This window comes from Diabrotica undecimpunctata, chromosome 6 (genome assembly GCF_040954645.1).
Source record: "Diabrotica undecimpunctata isolate CICGRU chromosome 6, icDiaUnde3, whole genome shotgun sequence".
In the NCBI taxonomy this organism is placed as follows: Eukaryota; Metazoa; Arthropoda; class Insecta; order Coleoptera; family Chrysomelidae; genus Diabrotica; species Diabrotica undecimpunctata.
In genome coordinates this window covers 106,450,582-106,470,661 of record NC_092808.1, presented here as the reverse complement: position 1 = coordinate 106,470,661, position 20,080 = coordinate 106,450,582, and the positions used below count along the sequence as shown (strand labels likewise).

Genomic DNA, 20,080 nt, shown 5'->3' with positions numbered 1-20,080 from the left:
CCAACTAATACCTCCCCAAAGCATTATGCCACCACCTCCAAAACTAACGGTCTGGGTAAGATTGCAGGTGGTGAATCGTTCTTCAACTTTTCTGTAGACGTGGTTTCGACCACCTGCTTATATGATAGGATTCTGGTCTCATCAGTGAAAAGAAAATTTTTCCAGTTGTCGATATTCCAATGAATATGTCTTCTTGCAAGTTCTAAACGACGAGCTTTATGATTTTGGAAAAGACGTGGAACTTTTACAGGATGTCTAGGCTTTAAGTTTGCTTCTTTTCATCTTCGTCTAACTGTTTTTGAGCTCACATTAACTTGTCTGACATATAGTAGCTTATTTCTGAGGTTCATCGATGCCAATGAATGATTTCTTGTAGAATTAAGAACCAAAAAATGGTCATCAATTGCGGTTGTGCACCTTGGACATCCTTCACCAGGCCTTCGTACAAAATTGCCTGTCTCATGGTACCTTTTTAAAATATTCGAAACTGTAGATTGACTTCTCCTGAGACCACGTGCGATATTTTTTTGTGTATATCCTTTCTCGTACAAAATTACAATCTATGCTGCTTGGGCTTCATCGCAGTTTCGAATTGGTGGCATATTTGTTTTAAATTTACTTAATCAAAATAATATTTAATAAAACTTAATAGATTAAACTAAAAATAACCGAATTACTATGATTTTTTACCTTTTTTTTCCTTTACGTGAAAAAGGTTTTTTATGATAAAATGCACGAATGACACTAAACGCTGAATAAACGTCAAAATATTTCAAACCAATTGAGTATATCAGCCTACTATATAAGTAAAATCAGTAATCTAAAATTATTTTGAAATAATAGTGACTACACAAAAAAAAAATTGAAAAATTCCAAAATATTCGATATTTTTGTCCATGAGTTTATTAGGGATTGGTTACCTGTCATATTATTTATACTTATAAAGTTTTAAAATTTAATCTTGACATATGACAGTTGGCATTATTTTCTTCGTACATTTGGCACATCCCTAACCATAAATTTTGAATTTGTTTTGTTTTTAAAAAATTTAACCTCTAGCATAGCTCTATTTAAAAAGATATTTTTCATTTGTAATAATTTATTTCCGCTACAAAATGTCAGCCAACATAATTTAAGTTCTTATAGTGATAGCAATATTGTAAGTTGTTTTTGTTATTTTGTTATTATTTATATTTGTAACTGTTTATGGTGATCATCATCGCTTGTTGTGCCTTTACTATTTTATCCATATTAGACTTGGTGAGTGTCCACGTCTGTGAACCATATGTGAGTATAGGGAGGATACACTGATCGTAAATTCTGGGTTTCAAATATTGTTCTATTTTAGTGCTTTTCAAGATCCAACTCAGTTTTCCAAATCCTGCCCACGCTAACCTTATTCTTCTGGTAATGTAGGCTGTTTGATTTTCTTTGTTAACTTTCATTATCTGTCCCAGGTAGATGTATTCGCTTGTTGTTTCTAAATTTAGATCGTTCAACGTTATTTCTCTAATGTTCGGTGTATTTGTCATTATTTTTGTTTTTTCCAAGTTTTTGTAACTGTTTATGGTGATCATCATCGCTTGTTGTGCCTTTACTATTTTATCCATATTAGACTTGGTGAGTGTCCACGTCTGTGAACCATATGTGAGTATAGGGAGGATACACTGATTTTAAATTCTGGTTTTCAAATATTGTTCTATTTTAGTACTTTTCAAGATCCAACTCAGTTTTCCAAATCCTGCCCACGCTAACCTTATACTTCTGGTAATTTCGGCAGTTTGATTTTCTTTGTTAAATTTCATTATCTGTCCCAGGTAGATGTATTCGCTTACTGTTTCTAAATTTATGTCGTTCAACGTTATTTCTCTAATGTTCGGTGTATTTGTCATTATTTTTGTTTTTTCCAAGTTTATCTTAAGACCTACTTTTTCCGAAGCTTGAAATAGTTGCGTCATCATGGTCTGTAGTTCTTGTAGCGAATATTACAATGTTATCAGCGTATTTCAAATGGCTCAGTTTTCTTCCAATAACATTTACATGAAGAGAATTACATGAAGAGATATTACCGAGAATCATATGATTTAATCATGCGGAATTGGTACCGTCCTATTCTCCTGTGACGAGCCGCATAACAATGCTTATGACAAAGTCATATGAATAATGCTTATGACAAAGTTATATTAGAAATCACACAATGTAAATATGTAAATTTCACTCCATGACCAAATCACATGACAAACCACATTGATCAATCATGTAGTGTAAAGTCGACTTTACAGAGTGAAAAATAAGGTAAGAGAGCACATAAGGTCGTTCCGTGGCCGAAAAAGTCAATACAATCTACATGAACCCTCGAAAATATATCTTCCTAGAGGCCTAAATGTTAAAACAATGTAGAATATATTTCAAAACAAAAATTGACTGTCTTATACTGAGTTCAGTTTTCCGAACCTTACAGCATTTTTTGTAGCGACCATAACGTCATAATGATCTTTTTGGTTAATTGTGCCTGAAATATATCCCCAGTAGGCTGCGTTTACAAAGATATTCTTCTTCTTAAGCCGCTCTATCGGAGATTGCAAATCATCAGGCTATATTGATCTTATTTACCATTGACGTGTAGAGCATTTGTAGTGTAGCCAAACTATTCTCCGAAATGACATAAGACTAGTAAGTATGAGGACAAGTGTGAACGGCCTTTGTACATAAGTGAATGTAAAAAGAGCTGATTATTACGTTTAATTTGAAAGTATTATGTAGAATATGTTAAAGCATTATTGTTTGTGTATAAAAGGTTAAAAATTATTCAAAGTTTATTATGGTTTTCAACTATTGCTTACCATTCTGGATCACTTGCAGGCCTATCTAAAATTTCCAATCGATCGCCTTTTTCAAAGGATAATTCTTGTTCGTTCGACGAAGAAAACGAATAGAGAGCCACAACTATATCCAGGACATTTTCTGCCATTGCATATGTATGGACAGTATCATCGATATCGCCTTCTTCTTGGGTATAGTTCGATGGGAACCATCCCGATATGTTGCTACTTTGACCTCTCCACCACCCTAAAAAATAATAATTAAAATTATCATCAAAATTACAAGTACAAGTTGGTGTAAATTATATCAACTAATTCAAATAATGAAAAAAATTGTACAGATTCTTAATTACAAGAAATTCTCTCTTCCTCCCTAAAAATCCAATCAGCCCCTAATGTAGTGAATTAATTAATCTACAATTTGTTTAGTATCTTGTGTGTGACGGGTTTTTCTACATGTTTTTATGTTAATTGTAATTTTGTATTTATGTCTTTTAATAATAATAATTTTATTTTACTATTAACGATTAACAAGTCTACAATTTTTAACTAATTTCTACAGAAATTACATCAAAATTAGGTTTTCATTTATTTATTTACCGTCTAGTTTAAGAGCCACATTACTCCAAAATCATTTAGCAACAGGTTTTCAATACATAAATAAATAACACACATTTTAAAAAATATACCTCTAGAATAAGTGTAAATAGCTTCATAAATACATCATTTATACTGTTACAAACAATAAAATCTATTTAAGTAATTTTCAATCGATCACAACAACAAAGGTAGCTCCTATACTGTCTCCTCAAGATACATCCCTTATATGTCGATGTATAATAAACTGAATATCCATATACAAAACTACATCTTAACAACAGACTGTACCGTAATCATTTTAAAATTTTGCTTGACCGGTGACCTGATGATGACCAGAAAACTGTAGTGGTCGAAACCGGTCGTCACAAGCTAAATAAATACACACAACGCAAAAGTCTAGGGATATTTTTATAAATAGACGTATTTTGTTTATCTGTAATCAACTTAAAAAAAGTAATACAAAATTTGTAGTTTAAATTGTTGTTTAATATGTCAAAAACCATAAATTGCAAAAAAAAACAGAAAATTGGAGCAAAAATAATATATTGCAAATCACCCATGTTTCACATACCACCATAAAATGTCAAAAATACGAAATATAAATTAAAGTATGGCCACCACCTTCGTTTATCACAGCTCTACATCTACTGTTCATGCTCCGAATCACATTGTTAATGTCTGCTTGAGGTAGTTGTGCCCATTGTTCTCTCAGAAGCTCTTTTAATTGAAACTCATTGTAGATATTGCCCATATGTGGAGTAATTCTTCGTTGGAGCATGTCCCATACATGCTCAATGGGATTCAAGTCCGGTGATTGTGCTGGCCACGGCAATACATCAATACCCTCGTTATCCAACCAGTTTATTACAATATGCGCCAATATGTGGTCGAGCGTTATCATGCATAAAGTAAAAATTTTCTCTAACAGCAGCAGCAAACGGGCGCACAACAGGTTCAAGAATAGTGTCCAAATATTGCTGACTTGTGAGAAAGCCACGTGGAAAAATGAGGTCAGTTCTTCCGTCAATCATGATTCCGCCCCATACCATTAATGTACCACCTCTGTATGCATACACTTCTTAAAGATGTCGTAATCGTTTTTCATTTCCGGGTCGTCTCCAAACTCTTGTCCGACGAGAGAGAATCTGGATGAAATCCATATCTAGACTCTAAACAAAACTGTGGCCCAGTCATTGTCAGTCCAATTCTGAAACTCTTTGACACCAGGTTAATCTTGCAGCGCGATTGCCTCTAGATAAAGGTGGACTTCTCAGTGGTCGCCGACTACGAAGATTGGCTTCATGGAGACGATTCCTCACAGTACTGCTGCTAATTGTTACATTATGTGCAAGCTGTAATTCATTAACCAGCTCGGGTGCTGTGATTGTTGGCTGCCTTCTGGCATTTAAAATTAAATATCGGTCTTGAGCAACGGTTGTAGAGCGACCACGTCCTGGATGTTGCTCGGCTGTACTCCCAGTGTCTCTAAACCGACGCCACAAACGACTAACAACATATAAGTTGTTAAGGACAACGTTAAATGTTGTCGTTGCATGGTAAGACAATATCTTTAACTCACCCTTTAAGCAAGAATGGTATAAAGTGACTAAAATTAAAAATAAACAAAACATAAAAATGTGGATTTTTTTGTCTCTTATAAAAAACATTCTAAAACACGTATTGCTATCAGTTTTATATAGTACAAGCAAATTTATATGATCAATAAATTTCTGTCATTGGTATTGTCAAATTATTAAAATATCCTTAGACTTTTGCGTTGTGTGTAGATTGTGAGTCACTCTGTAATTTATTTCTATAACCTTGATATCTAATTCAAATTTAACTTACCATCATTGCTCTTTTCTAAAATAAGAATTCTAGAACCTTTGACAAGTGACAACTCGTCAGGTTGTTGAGCCTGATAGTTATATTTGACAATAGCTACGCCAATGGCCTCAGAAGGATCAGCTGGTAGACGCCGCGCCATGTTTGGGGACTCTACTGTACGTGAAGGTGAATTGTTTGATGGAAGCGTTTTTGAACCGGAACCCTTTTTCACCTGAAATAAAAAAAATTGGTATTTATATGTCGGTTTAATATAAATTGACAATAGCACGAGCTAAATTTATTGCTAATGCATTATTCCCAAAGATATAACATCATAAATATAACTTTCTGATATTTTATAATAAAAAAAGAATTACTCAGAAACTAAGCTGACACTTACACTATCAGTTCAGGTAAAAATTGCATTAGCCGTATAGGTTCCACGATATTCAATAGCACCCTCAATCTTTATCATTTGCAATAAGGCAACAACTTGTTTGGGTATGCTCTATCATCAATTAAGCTTTTAAAATACGAATTTAAAATTATTTTATGATAAATATTGGTATATTTATCCAAATAAAATTATTAATATTATTTACCCTGTAAGTTGAGCCTTTAACAGTCATGTTTGGAACTTCCAAGATAATTTTTATAAATTTATCTTGGTCAACTTAGTTACGAAATTTTCTTCCCGTAACTCTATCTGTACTCCAGTCGTCAAACGCGAAAATACCACTAAACCTCTAAAAATCATACGAAGAAGCTGAATTTTGCTCAGAATGTCATTTTTGTGTCCACAAAAAAGATGCAAAAAGGTTTACCGCTACAACCCCCAGGCTTCTACATAAAATACCCCCGCGTAGGTGGGGGGATAGAAGCTATTCGAGAGGCTCAAGTAAAATGCTGCCCTAAAAGACGCCAAGACGAAAAAATAACCATTGGAACAAAGCAACTAATGGAAACTAGAAGAGAAATCAAAGGAAACGAAAGCATTGACGAAGAAAAACTACGAAAAATAAATAAAGAAGTATCAAAAGCTATAAGGAAAGATTTAAGAAAATTTAAGAATGAAAATTTTACCGAACTTTAGAAGAGAATAAAAGTCTGAAAGTCCTGAGAAAACAGTTAAACAATGGAAAATGTGAAATACACAAACTAAAGAATACAGAAGGAGTTTCCATATCAAATAGAGAAGAACTACTACACATAGTTGAAGACTTCTATCAAGAACTAGACACAAGTCAAAGAGAAGACCAAACGAACTTGGAAGCCGCCGCATCACGCAAAATCATCAACCAGGGTTTAGAGCTCATGCCAGAGATTACACTAAGATAAATCCAAGACGCAATGAAAAAGATGAAAAACAACAAAGCACCAGGAGAAGATGGATTCGTAATAGAAGCTATAAAGATGGGCGGACGTGCCCTTCTCAACCAAATAAAAATTTTGTTTAACCTGTGTCTAACAGATTGTTGCATACCGGAAATATGGAACAATGCATTAACAATTTTACTACACAAGAAAGGAGACAAGGCGCACCTAGAAGACACATCTATAAAATGTTTACCCGAATAATTACAAGACTAGAAAAAAAGTTGGATTTCTACCAGCCCCGAGAACAAGCTGGCTTCCGCTCAAAATTCGGAACAAAAGATCACCTACAAACAGTAAAAACCTTAATAGAAAAATCGATAGAATATAACAGATCACTGGTACTTATCTTCGTAGACTTTCACAAAGCCTTCGATACCGTGGAATTAGACAGCATTATAACTGCTCTGAACAATAGTAGAATAGACTACCGGCTTACAAAGTTAGTACAAACATTGTACCAAAACGCCACAAAGCGTGTAAAACTACATGATACCAGCAGAGAAATTCATATAAAGCGAGGTATGATTCAGGTCGACACTCTCTCACCTAAATTATTTATAACGGTCCTCGAATGCGCCTTTAAAATGCTTAAGTGGGAATATAGAGGAATAACAATAGACGGGGAAATGCTCAATCTTCTGCGTTCTGCCGACGATATAGTACTTATTACCGAAGATCTGCGTGAAACACAAAAAATGCTACAAGAATTAGAAAACGTATCTTCAACAATAGGCCTAAAAGTGAACATCAGTAAGATCAAATTTATGACAAATTTGGTTCCCAGCGAACACCTAACCATCCAAAATCAAGTGGTAGAGTTGACAGAAAAGTACATATATCTCGGTAATGAACTCAGAATAAGCAAGGATAATCAGACCTGTGAATTTCAAGGACGAATAACACTTGCTTGGGCGGCGTATGGTTCACTAAGAGACATCTTTAAGAGCAACATGCCGATAGCTATGAAACGGAAGGCATTTGACCAATGCGTTCTTCCTATTATGACATACGGAGCAGAAACTCTCACTCTCACAAAAACAACAGCACTAAAAATGCGAGTGCCACAAAAGCGCATGGAAAGATCGATTCTCGGCGTGACAAAAAAAGACAAAATAAGGAACCAAAACTTAAGGAAAAGAACAGGTATCACTGTTGTCGTCGACCGTATAGCCAAGCTGAAATTGAATTGGGCAGGTCACATAGCGAGACTAAAAGACTCAAGATGGACCAGAAAACTAATTGACTGGCGTCCAAGAGAAGACAAACGCAGCAGAGGACGAACACCAATACGCTGGATGGACGAAATTAGACAAATATCCAAGAAATGGCAACAAGACGCACCACAGAACAGTGAAGTGTGGCGAAAAATGGGAGAGACCTATGTCTAGCAGTGGACAAAAGAGGTTGCATGATGAGGTGGGGGGATGTTTTAACCAAGAAATGGCTAAGATAATTTTGAACAAAAATGTTTATTAGCATTTTTTCTGTTGAATGAACTGTTCTCTCAGAAACAACGCTTGAAGCGACCGGCGATTTTTGAATGTCAGTTATGGGCTCGAAATCAATTTTATAAATAAAATTTGTATTATTTTTGGTCAGTGTGCAATCGACGAAACAGAAAATGCATTTTTAGGCGAAGAGTGCAGATTTCGTATGCAATTTTTGCATTTTGCCGCAAATTAACTGACTAAAGATTAATAAAATGTATTACTTTCATTAACCGGCCACTATGGAATTTTTATTGTTAGAGCATAATATTAAGCATTAAATTTCAATTTTGAGTATTGGCAACAAATATGAGGCATTTGAAATATGCCTAAAAACACTGAATTCAAACTTTCACATTACACGAGATCTAAAAGGTTTAAAACTACTTTTTTCGATTGCAAAAGTACGTTTTTCGAAACTACTTTAACATCAGCTACAAATTCCACCCAATGCCCTCTTCGTGAAAGCATTTCTTGTGGCGTGAGATTGTTTGTAATGTGAAAGTTTAAATCCAGCATTTTTTAGGCATAGTTCAAATGCCTCATATTTATTGCCAAAACTCAAAATCAAAATTTTATAACGTTTATTTATTTAAAACTTTATTGGCTTTATACCAAAGCTACATTCTTCACAAAAAAATTGATTTCGCGCTCGTAACACATTCAAAATCAGCGGTTGCTTCAAGCGTTGTTTCTGAGAGAATACAGAAAAAGTTCTTATAAACATTTCTGTTAAAAATTATCTCAGCTACATTACTTGTTTGAAACACTTTTTTCTAAGGCGTACAGATTTTTGGTAAATCAATTAGTTCCGTCCTACAAGGAGGGTTTTAGGAGAAAGTCCGAGTGGCAAACCTTTTTGCACTTTTCGTGGAGCCTCAAAATTGACATTCTCAGCAAAATTCAGCTTGTTAGACCCGTTTTTAGAGATAATATCTCTGACACTGGACTATTGTTGTAATTCCCAAGATATAGAATAACTTTATTAGGCCACCCTGTATGTGTTCATGTGTAAAGACTGCAAGATAATAGAGAATAAAGTTTTTTGTGCTTAACACTGAAGTATAATACGAAACAAAACCAAAATATTTGCGAATATTGCAAAAGAATAATTGGAGAATATACCTACCTGGAGAATGGGTTAAATATACCTATATACAAAGATTAAACCTCTTTTTGTGATACATGGTATACAGTCAGCTGCAGGAATTTATTTTCCTTGTGGAAATTGGAGAATTTTAAAAAGAATAGACAGAAAATAAAAACTATATAGGATCACAAAGCACGATATCTAAAATTTGTGGATAATAAAGTGGTAATAGAGTTTTACAAAAACCTTTTATACCAGCGTAACACCACAAGACAACTTCCCGACACGAGTAAGGACTCTCATAAATCAGGGATCTGAAGTACTTTTACCCATTACAGTGTCAGAAGTAAGAGCAGCTTTAAAAGAATTGAAAATCCATACCATAAAAATATTAATTGGAAAATGCTTTGGGTACAACATACCACTGGTCCTTGCATTTGTCGATTTCGAGAAGGCTTTTGATTCTGTAGAGTTTGAAACAGTATTGGACGCACTAAAGCAAAGCCGAATAGATTACAGGTACTTACGTCACTAATGAGAAACATTTAGTCAAAATTAGTAACATGTACAACCAGTGCTTACTTTGTACCAAAAATGAAGGTGCAATTCCCATGTGTCTCACTAGAAAGGTTTATAATCTGTAGCATTAACATCTGTAACATGTAATTCTGTAGCATAGACGTTACCACTGGCGCAAAAATCTGCTAACAAACTCAGAGTTACACAACGAGCCATGGAACTTTCGAGACCACATAACAAACCAACAAATCAGACAAAGATCAGGCGTTCAAGACGTCATTGAAAGAATCACGACGCTTAAGTGGAACTGGGCAGGGCACTTAGCCAGAACACAAGATGGACGGTGGACAAGACGAATCATGGAATGGAGTTCCAGAAACTATGAAAGAAGCTGAGGACCGCCACCGACACTATGGACCGATGATATGAAAAGAGTATCGGGAAACTAGCTACAAGCGGAAAGAACTGAGGGATTGGCTGCTTAAATATGATATGTGAGGGGATAAACACGAAAACGGGATTAAAACAATAAATTCCTAGTGCACGAAATGGATGTAAAATATACTAGAAAAAATAATTTGATAACTAATTAAACAAATATTGTTCTGAAGCTATTTATATTAAACAAAATCTGGCAAATTGCCGTACAAAAAAACCATATCAGAGAACATTCAAATAATACTACACTAACCTTTTTCTTTATACTGTCAAATAACGATGGCTTTTCTTTCTTTACGTAGTTGCTTGGTACATATCCTGCTTGTCCCCTCGAATTTTGTACTTTCCACCAATGTTTAGAATCGTCTAAGAGAACGTAGCGCTCGTTCTTTTTGAGATCTAATTCTTGAGGTCCTTGGTGTTCGTAATCATATTTCGCCACCACGTAACAAATGTCGTCTTGGCTACTTTTGCCTACATAAAAGAAAACAGATCTTAAAATTTGCCTGAGTTTACTAAAGTCAAACATTATTTTAATTTTTATAAGTCCAAAATGTAAGGTTATGTTTTTTATAACAAAACATAGAAACAAAAATAAACCGTCAATTAGTAATTAGGCCAGTTATTTAGTATGTAATAATAATAAAACCTTTTCTATTTATTTGACAATTGAATAGGTACATAAAACATCACTTATATTCTATTTTGCCAACTCTTTGGTACGGCAAAAGTCTTCTTCTTCTTAATTGAGAACTAAGTCCTGTTTATTCTTACAACTAAATCTTGGGACTTCGATGTCCAGCTCCCGTACCATCGTTTTGGAGGTCTCCAGATGGTCTCGATGTATTGGATGTTTCAGACTTGCAATTTTTGCGAGCCTCTCATCGTGCATTCTACTGATGTGGCCTGTCCACTCCCTCCGTCTCTGTCTAGCCCATCTTACGATATACTGGACGCCGCATTATCTTACAAACTACTTTTTCGGTTCCTAAGAATGTAACCAGCAATGGATCTCAGCGTACTTATTTCAGTTATCCGTACTTATTTCAGTTATATGAGCTTCTTGGTTGCAACTGTTTCCGATCTGGTCTTGATAGCATAGGTCATTACTGATCTTTGACTGATAGTTGTTCCTCCAGATAATGTCAAGTAGGTACTCAAATATCATTGCTGCTCTAATATTCTATGCTTTGAGTTCCTCCTCTGCTACTGGTAATGTCGACTCCTAGGTATTTGAAGTACATAACTTGGTCAACGGCAGATGTCGATATGTCCAAAATTTTTTTTTTGCTTGGGTTGTCAGTTAGTAACACTATTTCATATTGAAAAACGTCTTGGTAAGCGGTTAGGTAAACGTCAGTTGGTAAGATAAAAAGTTTGGTAAGGTTAAAATAAATCTCTAACTTATTTGGAGATTATTTTACTGATCTCCAGGTACATTGTAAACTTATAATATTGCTGTTCTGAAACTAAACGAACATGTCAAAATTTTCTATTTAACTATAGCGGATTAAACCATTACTATAATAGTTTTTTATACTTAATAATCAGTACGAACGGGTCTTAGGGAAATATGAAGAAGATTTAAATCTGAAAACGAATGCCACTAAAATATTTTAAAATGACAGTACCGCAAACGAAGAAAGGAAGTGGAACTCATTATATAATTAGAATGGGTTAAAACTTTACTACTTATTTGTAAATACTATAAATGCAAGTACATAAAAACCTCAGATAAGAAGTAGAGGGAATTCCAATATAGATTTTTACCAAATGATGATAACGTTCTATGTTTCAGGTATCACTTTCATAATTTATTTTTATTTACAGATTTAGTTGTTGAAAACTCTAGCATCTACATATAATGTAATAGGTATATCGTAGGTTTTAATAGCAATATAATTATTTAGAAGGGAGCTCTGTCTTCTAGAAAGGTTGTATGGAATACTTTTTCATATCATACTTATATCTATTCGTGATATTTTAATCAGTTGAAGCCCGGACTTCGAAAGATTCAAGTTTGCCAATACCAATGAGGAGTTTCTAGCCGGACACCTCCTCGGAGGGCGAATACCGAAATGCCTCTGAAATATTGGGGTACTAAAGAAATATTTATGGCGAACCAAAACTACAGTAAGATGGTCCTTAGCCACTGGCACAACGGGAGTGCTAAAAAACCTTTGAGAGAAAATTAAAAAAGCTACGGAAATCGAAATTTGGAATGGTCACGAGCATTATGAGCTAATTCAGCTCATAATGTAGCAACTATTTCCTCATCTGACTTGACTCTGGTTGAGATTGTTTATCGAATTCCGACGAGGCCTGGCCGTTAACGCGTACGATCAATAACAAGAATCATAGTGAAATACACTAGTTTTGAAATTGGTCGTAGACGGAAAAACGTCTTGTAGGAACAATGGTCACTAGAGAACACAGTTTTCGTCTTTGTTAAGTCAGCACACTACACATACACACTCAAAAAGACTTATACACTCACAATCACATGGCAGTGAAAGTGGTCCTCTTTCTTGCTACCGAACGTGACCTCGGCGTTAACGCAGTCAGCCGACGACAGAATCGCAGTGCATCGCACAAATTCTAGAGTCGGCTGAAGACGTAAAAAACACATCCTCTGTCACACTTAAATAAAACACACATACAAAATGACATAATCTGGAAAGAGCATCAAATCCAGACAGAACCACACACCTCTGATTCGACAACATTGAATTCATCTCAATAGCCTCCAAGATGCTTGTTAACAAACGCCAACGACAACTTGCCCCAGTGACATTTTCGATTCTGTTTTGCTTTGATATTGTGCCACACATACACATTCAACAACAAACCTAAACAGGATTCAGGACCCTAAATGGAAACAATCACGTCCATATCCTTACATAATAAAGAATCCCTTAACCAAAATCCCAAAAATGAACAGTGATAGCTAGCTCAGCTAAGAAATAAATGTTTACACACTTCAAAAATACTTTCCTTTTCCATTCTTTGAATTAAATAATGACTGATAACAGCAAAAAATAATAAAATCAATAAAAAGAAGCCAAATTATGATTGCAATAGAAAATTACACTGTGAAGTCTTTCAATTTCCAGTTGAGTGTATTATTAATATGACGAATTAAACAAAGTCAGTAAAAAGATATAAATTCTGATGTAATGTAAATAGAAACATCTTAACGATAAATTTCCAAATGTCAACTTTTAATAAAAATGTAGCATTAACTTATACATCTTGAAAGGGGCGAAAATTCGATAGTTTCTTGCAAAATAAGGATTTCACCTTAAAGAAAAGGTGAGTCTCGAATTTTTAAGGAAAAGATCAAAAATAAACCGGAAATCAAGAAAAATTTTCACCAGTTAACCAAGACTTGTTTTTAGAGATGTTTTTGCACGCTGAATTTTCTCAAAAACCGAATGTGAGGATTTTCGTTTTGACAATTTTTACCTTAATAACTTTGAGTGCTGAATCGTAATTCTTCGTCAGTTTTTCTCTATCTATTACAGTTTTTTCAATCTAAGACTGGACAGATTGACGGACGGACAAACATAATCTATAGGATCGAAATTTTATTTTCGTATGCTTATTTCGATCCAATACAATATTTTATTTGACTAGTTTCAGTTACAGATGGATAAATATTAATCAAACACTTTGCAACTAGCAATGACTATTGTAAATAAATAATATTTACTAGGATTGTTTAAATCTTTTAACAAACAACTACATTAGAAATTCCAAACATTAATGAATAAAAGAAAATGTTACACTCCCATACACCAATGTACATTTTATGACAATAAGTAATATTACATCATAATGGTTAAATTTTTTATTATGTTTCCCATACAAAAATAAGTAAAAAGAGGAAATACTAAAACAAACCAAAGAACTAAAGGCACCGTTTAATAATAATTTTTTTATAAGAACATAAGTATAAGAAAAGGTATCAGAAAATTTCGATATATAACAACTTTGATTACTTTCGAATTTGCAATCATACTAATAACAAAACAGCTGGATGATAAGATCTTAGAAGATTACTAATTTTGGAAAATACGTAGAGATACAAACTAGGCAAATAGAAGATTCAGATAAAATTCTTTAGAATTCTGAAATATTTTAGATTATAAAGGGAATATATAATGGTAAACTTAAAAAAAGAAAGGGAATGTTACCAAGGAACATCTAATTAGGAACCTATGGAAATGTCAATTTCAAAAATTGTCCTGTCCTGGTAGCCGAAAAGGAAGATGATATTCAAAAGTTCTTACATCGTTTTCACACAAAAAGGAAAAATCTATATAATATGACAATAGCAACTGAAAAAATAAAATGTATGGCCACTTCTAAAGAACCAATACAATGTAAAGTGGAAGTCGATAGGAAGGTAATAGAACACTTAATTTTAATTATCTGGGTATATTCAGCTTAATACGTGTGCATTTGTTCGTCTCCCATGGGGCGACGGGCAAATAATAATGATAATACCACCCACGAACCAAAACAGACTAAGTTATGGCAACCCTAACAGAAGAATCCCTGGTCGTCCAGGTTGGGGGGTGTCGCCAAAGTGACCAATCACGACACAGATTGTTACTTTGGCCGGCCAATCACAAAGCTCGTTATTAACTGCTTTGTCATTGGCCTCCCGGCGGAAGTTTGCTGCGAATTCGCAAACACAAAGTGTATAAAAGAGCAGTACATCTTCCGATCGGGATCTAGTCGTCTTACACTACTAGCCCCACTAGACCTTGTTGGCTTGGTGCCACTACCACTACTATTTTGAGTCTTATTATTAATTAAGTAACGAATTTTCGTCGAAACAAGAAGAAGACTTCATCTACTTTGAAGAAACCCCTTTTTATGGTTGAGTAAAGTGGCTACGACATTACTCGAACCATAAAGAGGTACAAGAACCGGCGTGTTGACTCGGAACATTCCCTGCCAGATAGACACGACCATTGAAATAGGAAAAGACAGTGGTCTTTAAAACTATTTCTGATCTTGTCGGACTGACAAAGCGTTCCTTAGTGCCATTGACGGTAAACAGCAAATAAAAGCCCCAAGCGGGCTTGGAATTGCTTTTCCACTCAGGATCGAAAATATCGTTTGCGAAAGGTGGTAAGGTAGTGACACGAAGCGAGAGGCAGTAGAAGAGTCAACACTTTGTCGGCATTCTCTCGAGGGCTGTGAACGTGGCCACACAGCGAGGTACGAAGTGCCGGCATCACTATGGAATTCGAGGTATACATTGTGCCCAGAATACTAAGCATATATTCAGATTCAGATATGTAAGATAAAATCATTGTAAGAAAGTCGAACTGTTAGAGTATATTGGTTGCCGGTGTCCCCTTGTCGACCACAGAGGCCCGGCAAACGTCTCGCAACGCAGAATCCCAATTCACATTAAACTCCACGAACACGAGGATGGAGTCGAAAAACTTACGATCCTCCTCCAGAGCGGCGGTTGTAGAGCATCAGGAAGCTCCAAACGCCATGGAGGACGCTACGGCCGTACGACAGGGGTTCGAGTAGACGTCAACAACCTCTTCCTGTAAAAAGTCCATGTTATGGAACCTCAGGAACTATTAACTGAACAGAACTTATCACGACGACTATGCAAACGAAAAATGGAATTAAGAGTAGGAACATGGAATACCCGAACTCTGTACCGAGCTAGAGCACTCACATCTTTACTTCTCTTTCTCTTTACTACACTTTCTCAGATTGTTGAGCCAGGAGATGCGTCTGCTTCCAATACTTCGTTTTCCCTGCATTATGGTTTGTAGCAACACATATTTATCCCCTCGCATAATAGTAGACATAGCCAACACATATAAAGTACATGTTTTAGCAATACAGCGGGTCATATTGCTCATATCTTAATAAATTCAAGACATGGAACAGACGTAATGGACTGCAGAAGTTATAGTAGCGCAAACATAGACTGAGTTCACTTCCTAATGATTTCAACATGAAGAGGTAGAATTTCAAATGTCAGTAAAGAAAATAAAATGGACACAAAGAAATGGGATGTGTAAAACCTGAGAGATACAACAATTGTAAATGAAAAAGGCCAGAAAGATATAGACTCTTACTGGACCAGAAAAAAGGAAGATATTGAAGCAGCAGCAAGATGACAATGAACAGAAACTTATGCCCGTAAAAATCATTGGTTTGACAATGAGTACAACAATGCAACAAAGAAAAAAATGAAGTCTACAGAAAAATGCATACCCAATGAACTAAAACGACTGTACAGAATTACCAGACAACGAGAAGAGAAGAAAAGAGTTTACACAAAAGAAAAAAACAAAACCACTTGCATGCAAGAAGTGACCTATTAACAACATGGAAAGATGTATTGAATCGATGGGTGGAATATTTTAACCGGACACTTAATATAGAGGAAGAAGGAGAAAACCACCAACGATTCGTGAAGTTAAAGACGCAGTTAAAAAACTAGCCAGTCACAAATCACTCGAAATAGATAATCTCCCAACTGAACTATATAAAAAAAGGTAGCCACAATATTATCTACTATACTATGTCACTGTATGGCATCATATGCAGAAGTATGGTGCCAAAAAAATAGAAAAATATCACTGAAATATGGCGCATATATTCATCCTTGCCTATGCTGATGATATCACTATTGTTAGGAGAACGGAAAACGCTGGCTGTATGAGAAGCATATGTAGCACTAACAGAATCAGCTACAAAAAGGGGTTTAATAACACCAACACAACATCACACACAAACACCAACAAAACGAAGTACATGAAAATAAGCAAGCAACCTTGTATTTTCTAGCAGATAAACTGCAGAATTTGCACAGCCAACAGGTGCTATTTTGGGCCCAATCTCCTTCTTAAATCCTCAATTTTATCGAGAAATACAAAACAACATGCCCAGTACTAACATACAGTTCAGAGAACTGAGAAATAGGGACGACTGGAGGGAAATTCTTGAGGAGGCTAGGACCCACAAAGGATTATAAAGTCAGAATGATGATGATATTCGGCTCAAGCAATATGAAAAATAACGTAAGATGCCAAGCTACAAAAGCTAATAAAATAGCAGGCTGCCTAAACGGTATGATATGGATAAATAAACAATTTAATACATCAAGACTTAAGTTACATAGTATGACATACACTGTAAAAACAATGATTTATATTTTTATAATGAATTCTAATAGAAATGGAAACGACAAAAAAAAGAATATCCTTAATTAAAATTGTGGTTTATTCCCATTAAACATTATCGTTAATATAAAAATGTGACAAGAAAATAGTTTCAGGATTATATTAATGACTATTAATGTTGTTAAAGTATATTATAGTACTATAATAGACATCTTTCTACATAGAATACTATTTTTTAGTAATTCTAACATTTTCTAATTAAAATAATTCATGTTAAGTTATTTTCAGCTATAAATTACTGTACAATGATAAACCATATGAAATCGGCCCTTTCAATGTTTAAAAATGTTACTTGTATAGAAAATTACTAAAAATGGTATTACTGTAAATTGAAATGAAAAAATTGACACATAAAATATAACTACTTTGTGAAAATTTTATAATATAATTATAAACAAATATTCAGAGCATATATTCTTAAATTCTTAGCTTAGATTATAGCTTATATTCATTTCTAAAATAATCTTTAGCAGACAGGTATTACATTATAGTACACTATCTATTTATTGAAAGCCCCTGTATGATACTTTATAGACTTACATTTTTAACAATTTTTATTTTGAGCAAATAATAAAATAATAAAATGGTATTTAAAAAACTAAAAATTATCAAATCTTACTTCCATACAGAGATACTAGCCAAGAGACTAATTTTTCAGCAAATTTTGTAGTTTTTCAGAGATATAGACAGCACAGGTTTAAAAATGTTCAAGCTGACAGTAGTTTAAGTATACAGTTGAGAATAGCCACTTTTTTTACTGCTTCATAATTTTATAGTGAGTTACTTGTTAATTCATAAATCAAAAATAATATGCAACACAATCTTATTTTTCTGAATTCGAATTTATTTAACTACTATAAAATAAACGGTAATGATTAAGCTTATTTGGTGCTATGCAGTCTAGACAATTAATCAAAAATATCTTCTCATATTATTTTGGCCTCTCAGGCGTCGGATATTAACAATATCTAATACTTTTATCAACTATAATAATTATAAAATAAACAAAAAAGAAAAATAAATGTCTGGTGCAAATTAATTGAACCAAATATTTAAGTCGGTGCTACCACTGTGTAGCAGTGAGTTTCAGGAGAAAAGAAAAATGGATTAATGACGAGATATTCAATATGATGGAACAACGGAGACAATTTAAAAACAAAGACAACAATAAATACAGAGAGATAAACCGAGAGATAAACCACGAGATAAGGAAGATGACAAATCAGGCAAAAGAAAAATACTTTGAAGAGAAATGCAAAGAGATCGAAGACGTTCAAAATAAATATGGTCTGTTTAACCTACACAAGTAAGTTAAAGAACTGGCAGAACTAAGAAAACAAAATCCCACTCGTGTACTTCTGGATAGACACGGGACTACTATAACACAGACGGACGAGAAAGTACAAAGATGGCAGAATATATCGACGAATTGTTCGATGATGAAAGAGGAGATTTGGAGCACATAGAACTTACGTCGGAAGAAATAGGTCCGTATATTACAAAAGAAGAAATATTACACGCATTAAAAACAATGAAGAGTGGGAAAAGCCCTGGACCTGACATGCTTCCTATAGAAATCCTAAAAATTCTAGATGAGAGAAGCACATTGATGTTTTAGTGACACTCTGAACCAAATTTATAGTTCAGGCGTATTACCCAAAGAGTGTTAACGTGGATTTTTGCTTGATGTCGTAGCTTGATGTCTCATGCGCTAAAGTTACTACTAAAAGTCATCCATAACCAAATATATCACAAGCTGGACATAGACGATAATGATACACAATTTGGTTTTCGCAAAGGCCTAGGAACGCGTGAAGCTCTTTTTTCACTTAATATACTGATACAAAGATGCCTGGACGTCAATCAAGATATATACGCAGATATATCAAGATGCGTATTGTCGCCAATTCTTTTTAATGCTTACTCCGAAGAGATCCTGAAAAAGCTCTTGACGGTGAAACAGATGGAATAAAGTTAAATGGAGTTCCCATTAACAACATTAGATATGCGGACGACACTGTGATCTTAGCTGAAAATATTGAATATCTGCAGACACTGGTGACCAGAATAGCGGAGTATGAAAAAAAATACGGTCTAACAATGAACGTCAAGAAGACGAAATTTATAAGAATATCGAAAACTCAAAGAAATAACGAGAATCTTCTAATAAACGGAACCAACGTCGAACAAGTGGACAAATATGCATATCTGGGAACAATGATTAACTCCACAAATGATTACATTCAGGAGATCAAAATCAGAATAAAAAAGGCTAGAGCAAATTTCAACAAAATGAGAAGAGTGCTATGTACAAGGGATTTAAAATTGGAACTAAGAGTTAGGTTGGCGAGGTGCTATGTTTTTTCGACTTTATTTTATGGAATGGAATTTTGGACCTTGAATGCGACATAAATGAAAAAACTGAAATCATTCGAGCTGTGGGTGTATAGAAGAATTCTAAAATATCGTGGACAGAACATGTCACAAACAAAGAGGTTCTGAGAAGGATGAATAAAGAATAAAGAATATGATGAATAAATGAATACACCTTGCTCCAACTGATTATGCATGGAAAGATCCAAGGAAAGAGAAGCATAGGGAGGCGCAGAATGTCATGGTTGCGCAACCTGAGATAATGGTACGGATGTACATCAAATGAACTTTTCAGAGCAACAGTCTCAAAAGTCCGAA

At 34.6% G+C, this 20,080-nt stretch overlaps 1 protein-coding gene across 1 annotated transcript in view; it reads right to left on the bottom strand.

The window, feature by feature from the left end:
- The window catches only part of dock (SH2/SH3 adaptor protein dock), a 34,534-nt gene that overhangs the window by 7,000 nt on the left and 7,454 nt on the right, over nucleotides 1-20,080 (bottom strand). The window contains exons 3-5 of the mRNA XM_072535068.1: nucleotides 10,414-10,634; nucleotides 5,271-5,481; nucleotides 2,844-3,069 (exon numbers count right to left, since the gene is read on the bottom strand). Of these exons, the coding sequence (XP_072391169.1) occupies nucleotides 2,844-3,069; nucleotides 5,271-5,481; nucleotides 10,414-10,634 (658 nt within the window). The remainder of the gene's footprint in view (nucleotides 1-2,843; nucleotides 3,070-5,270; nucleotides 5,482-10,413; nucleotides 10,635-20,080) is intronic.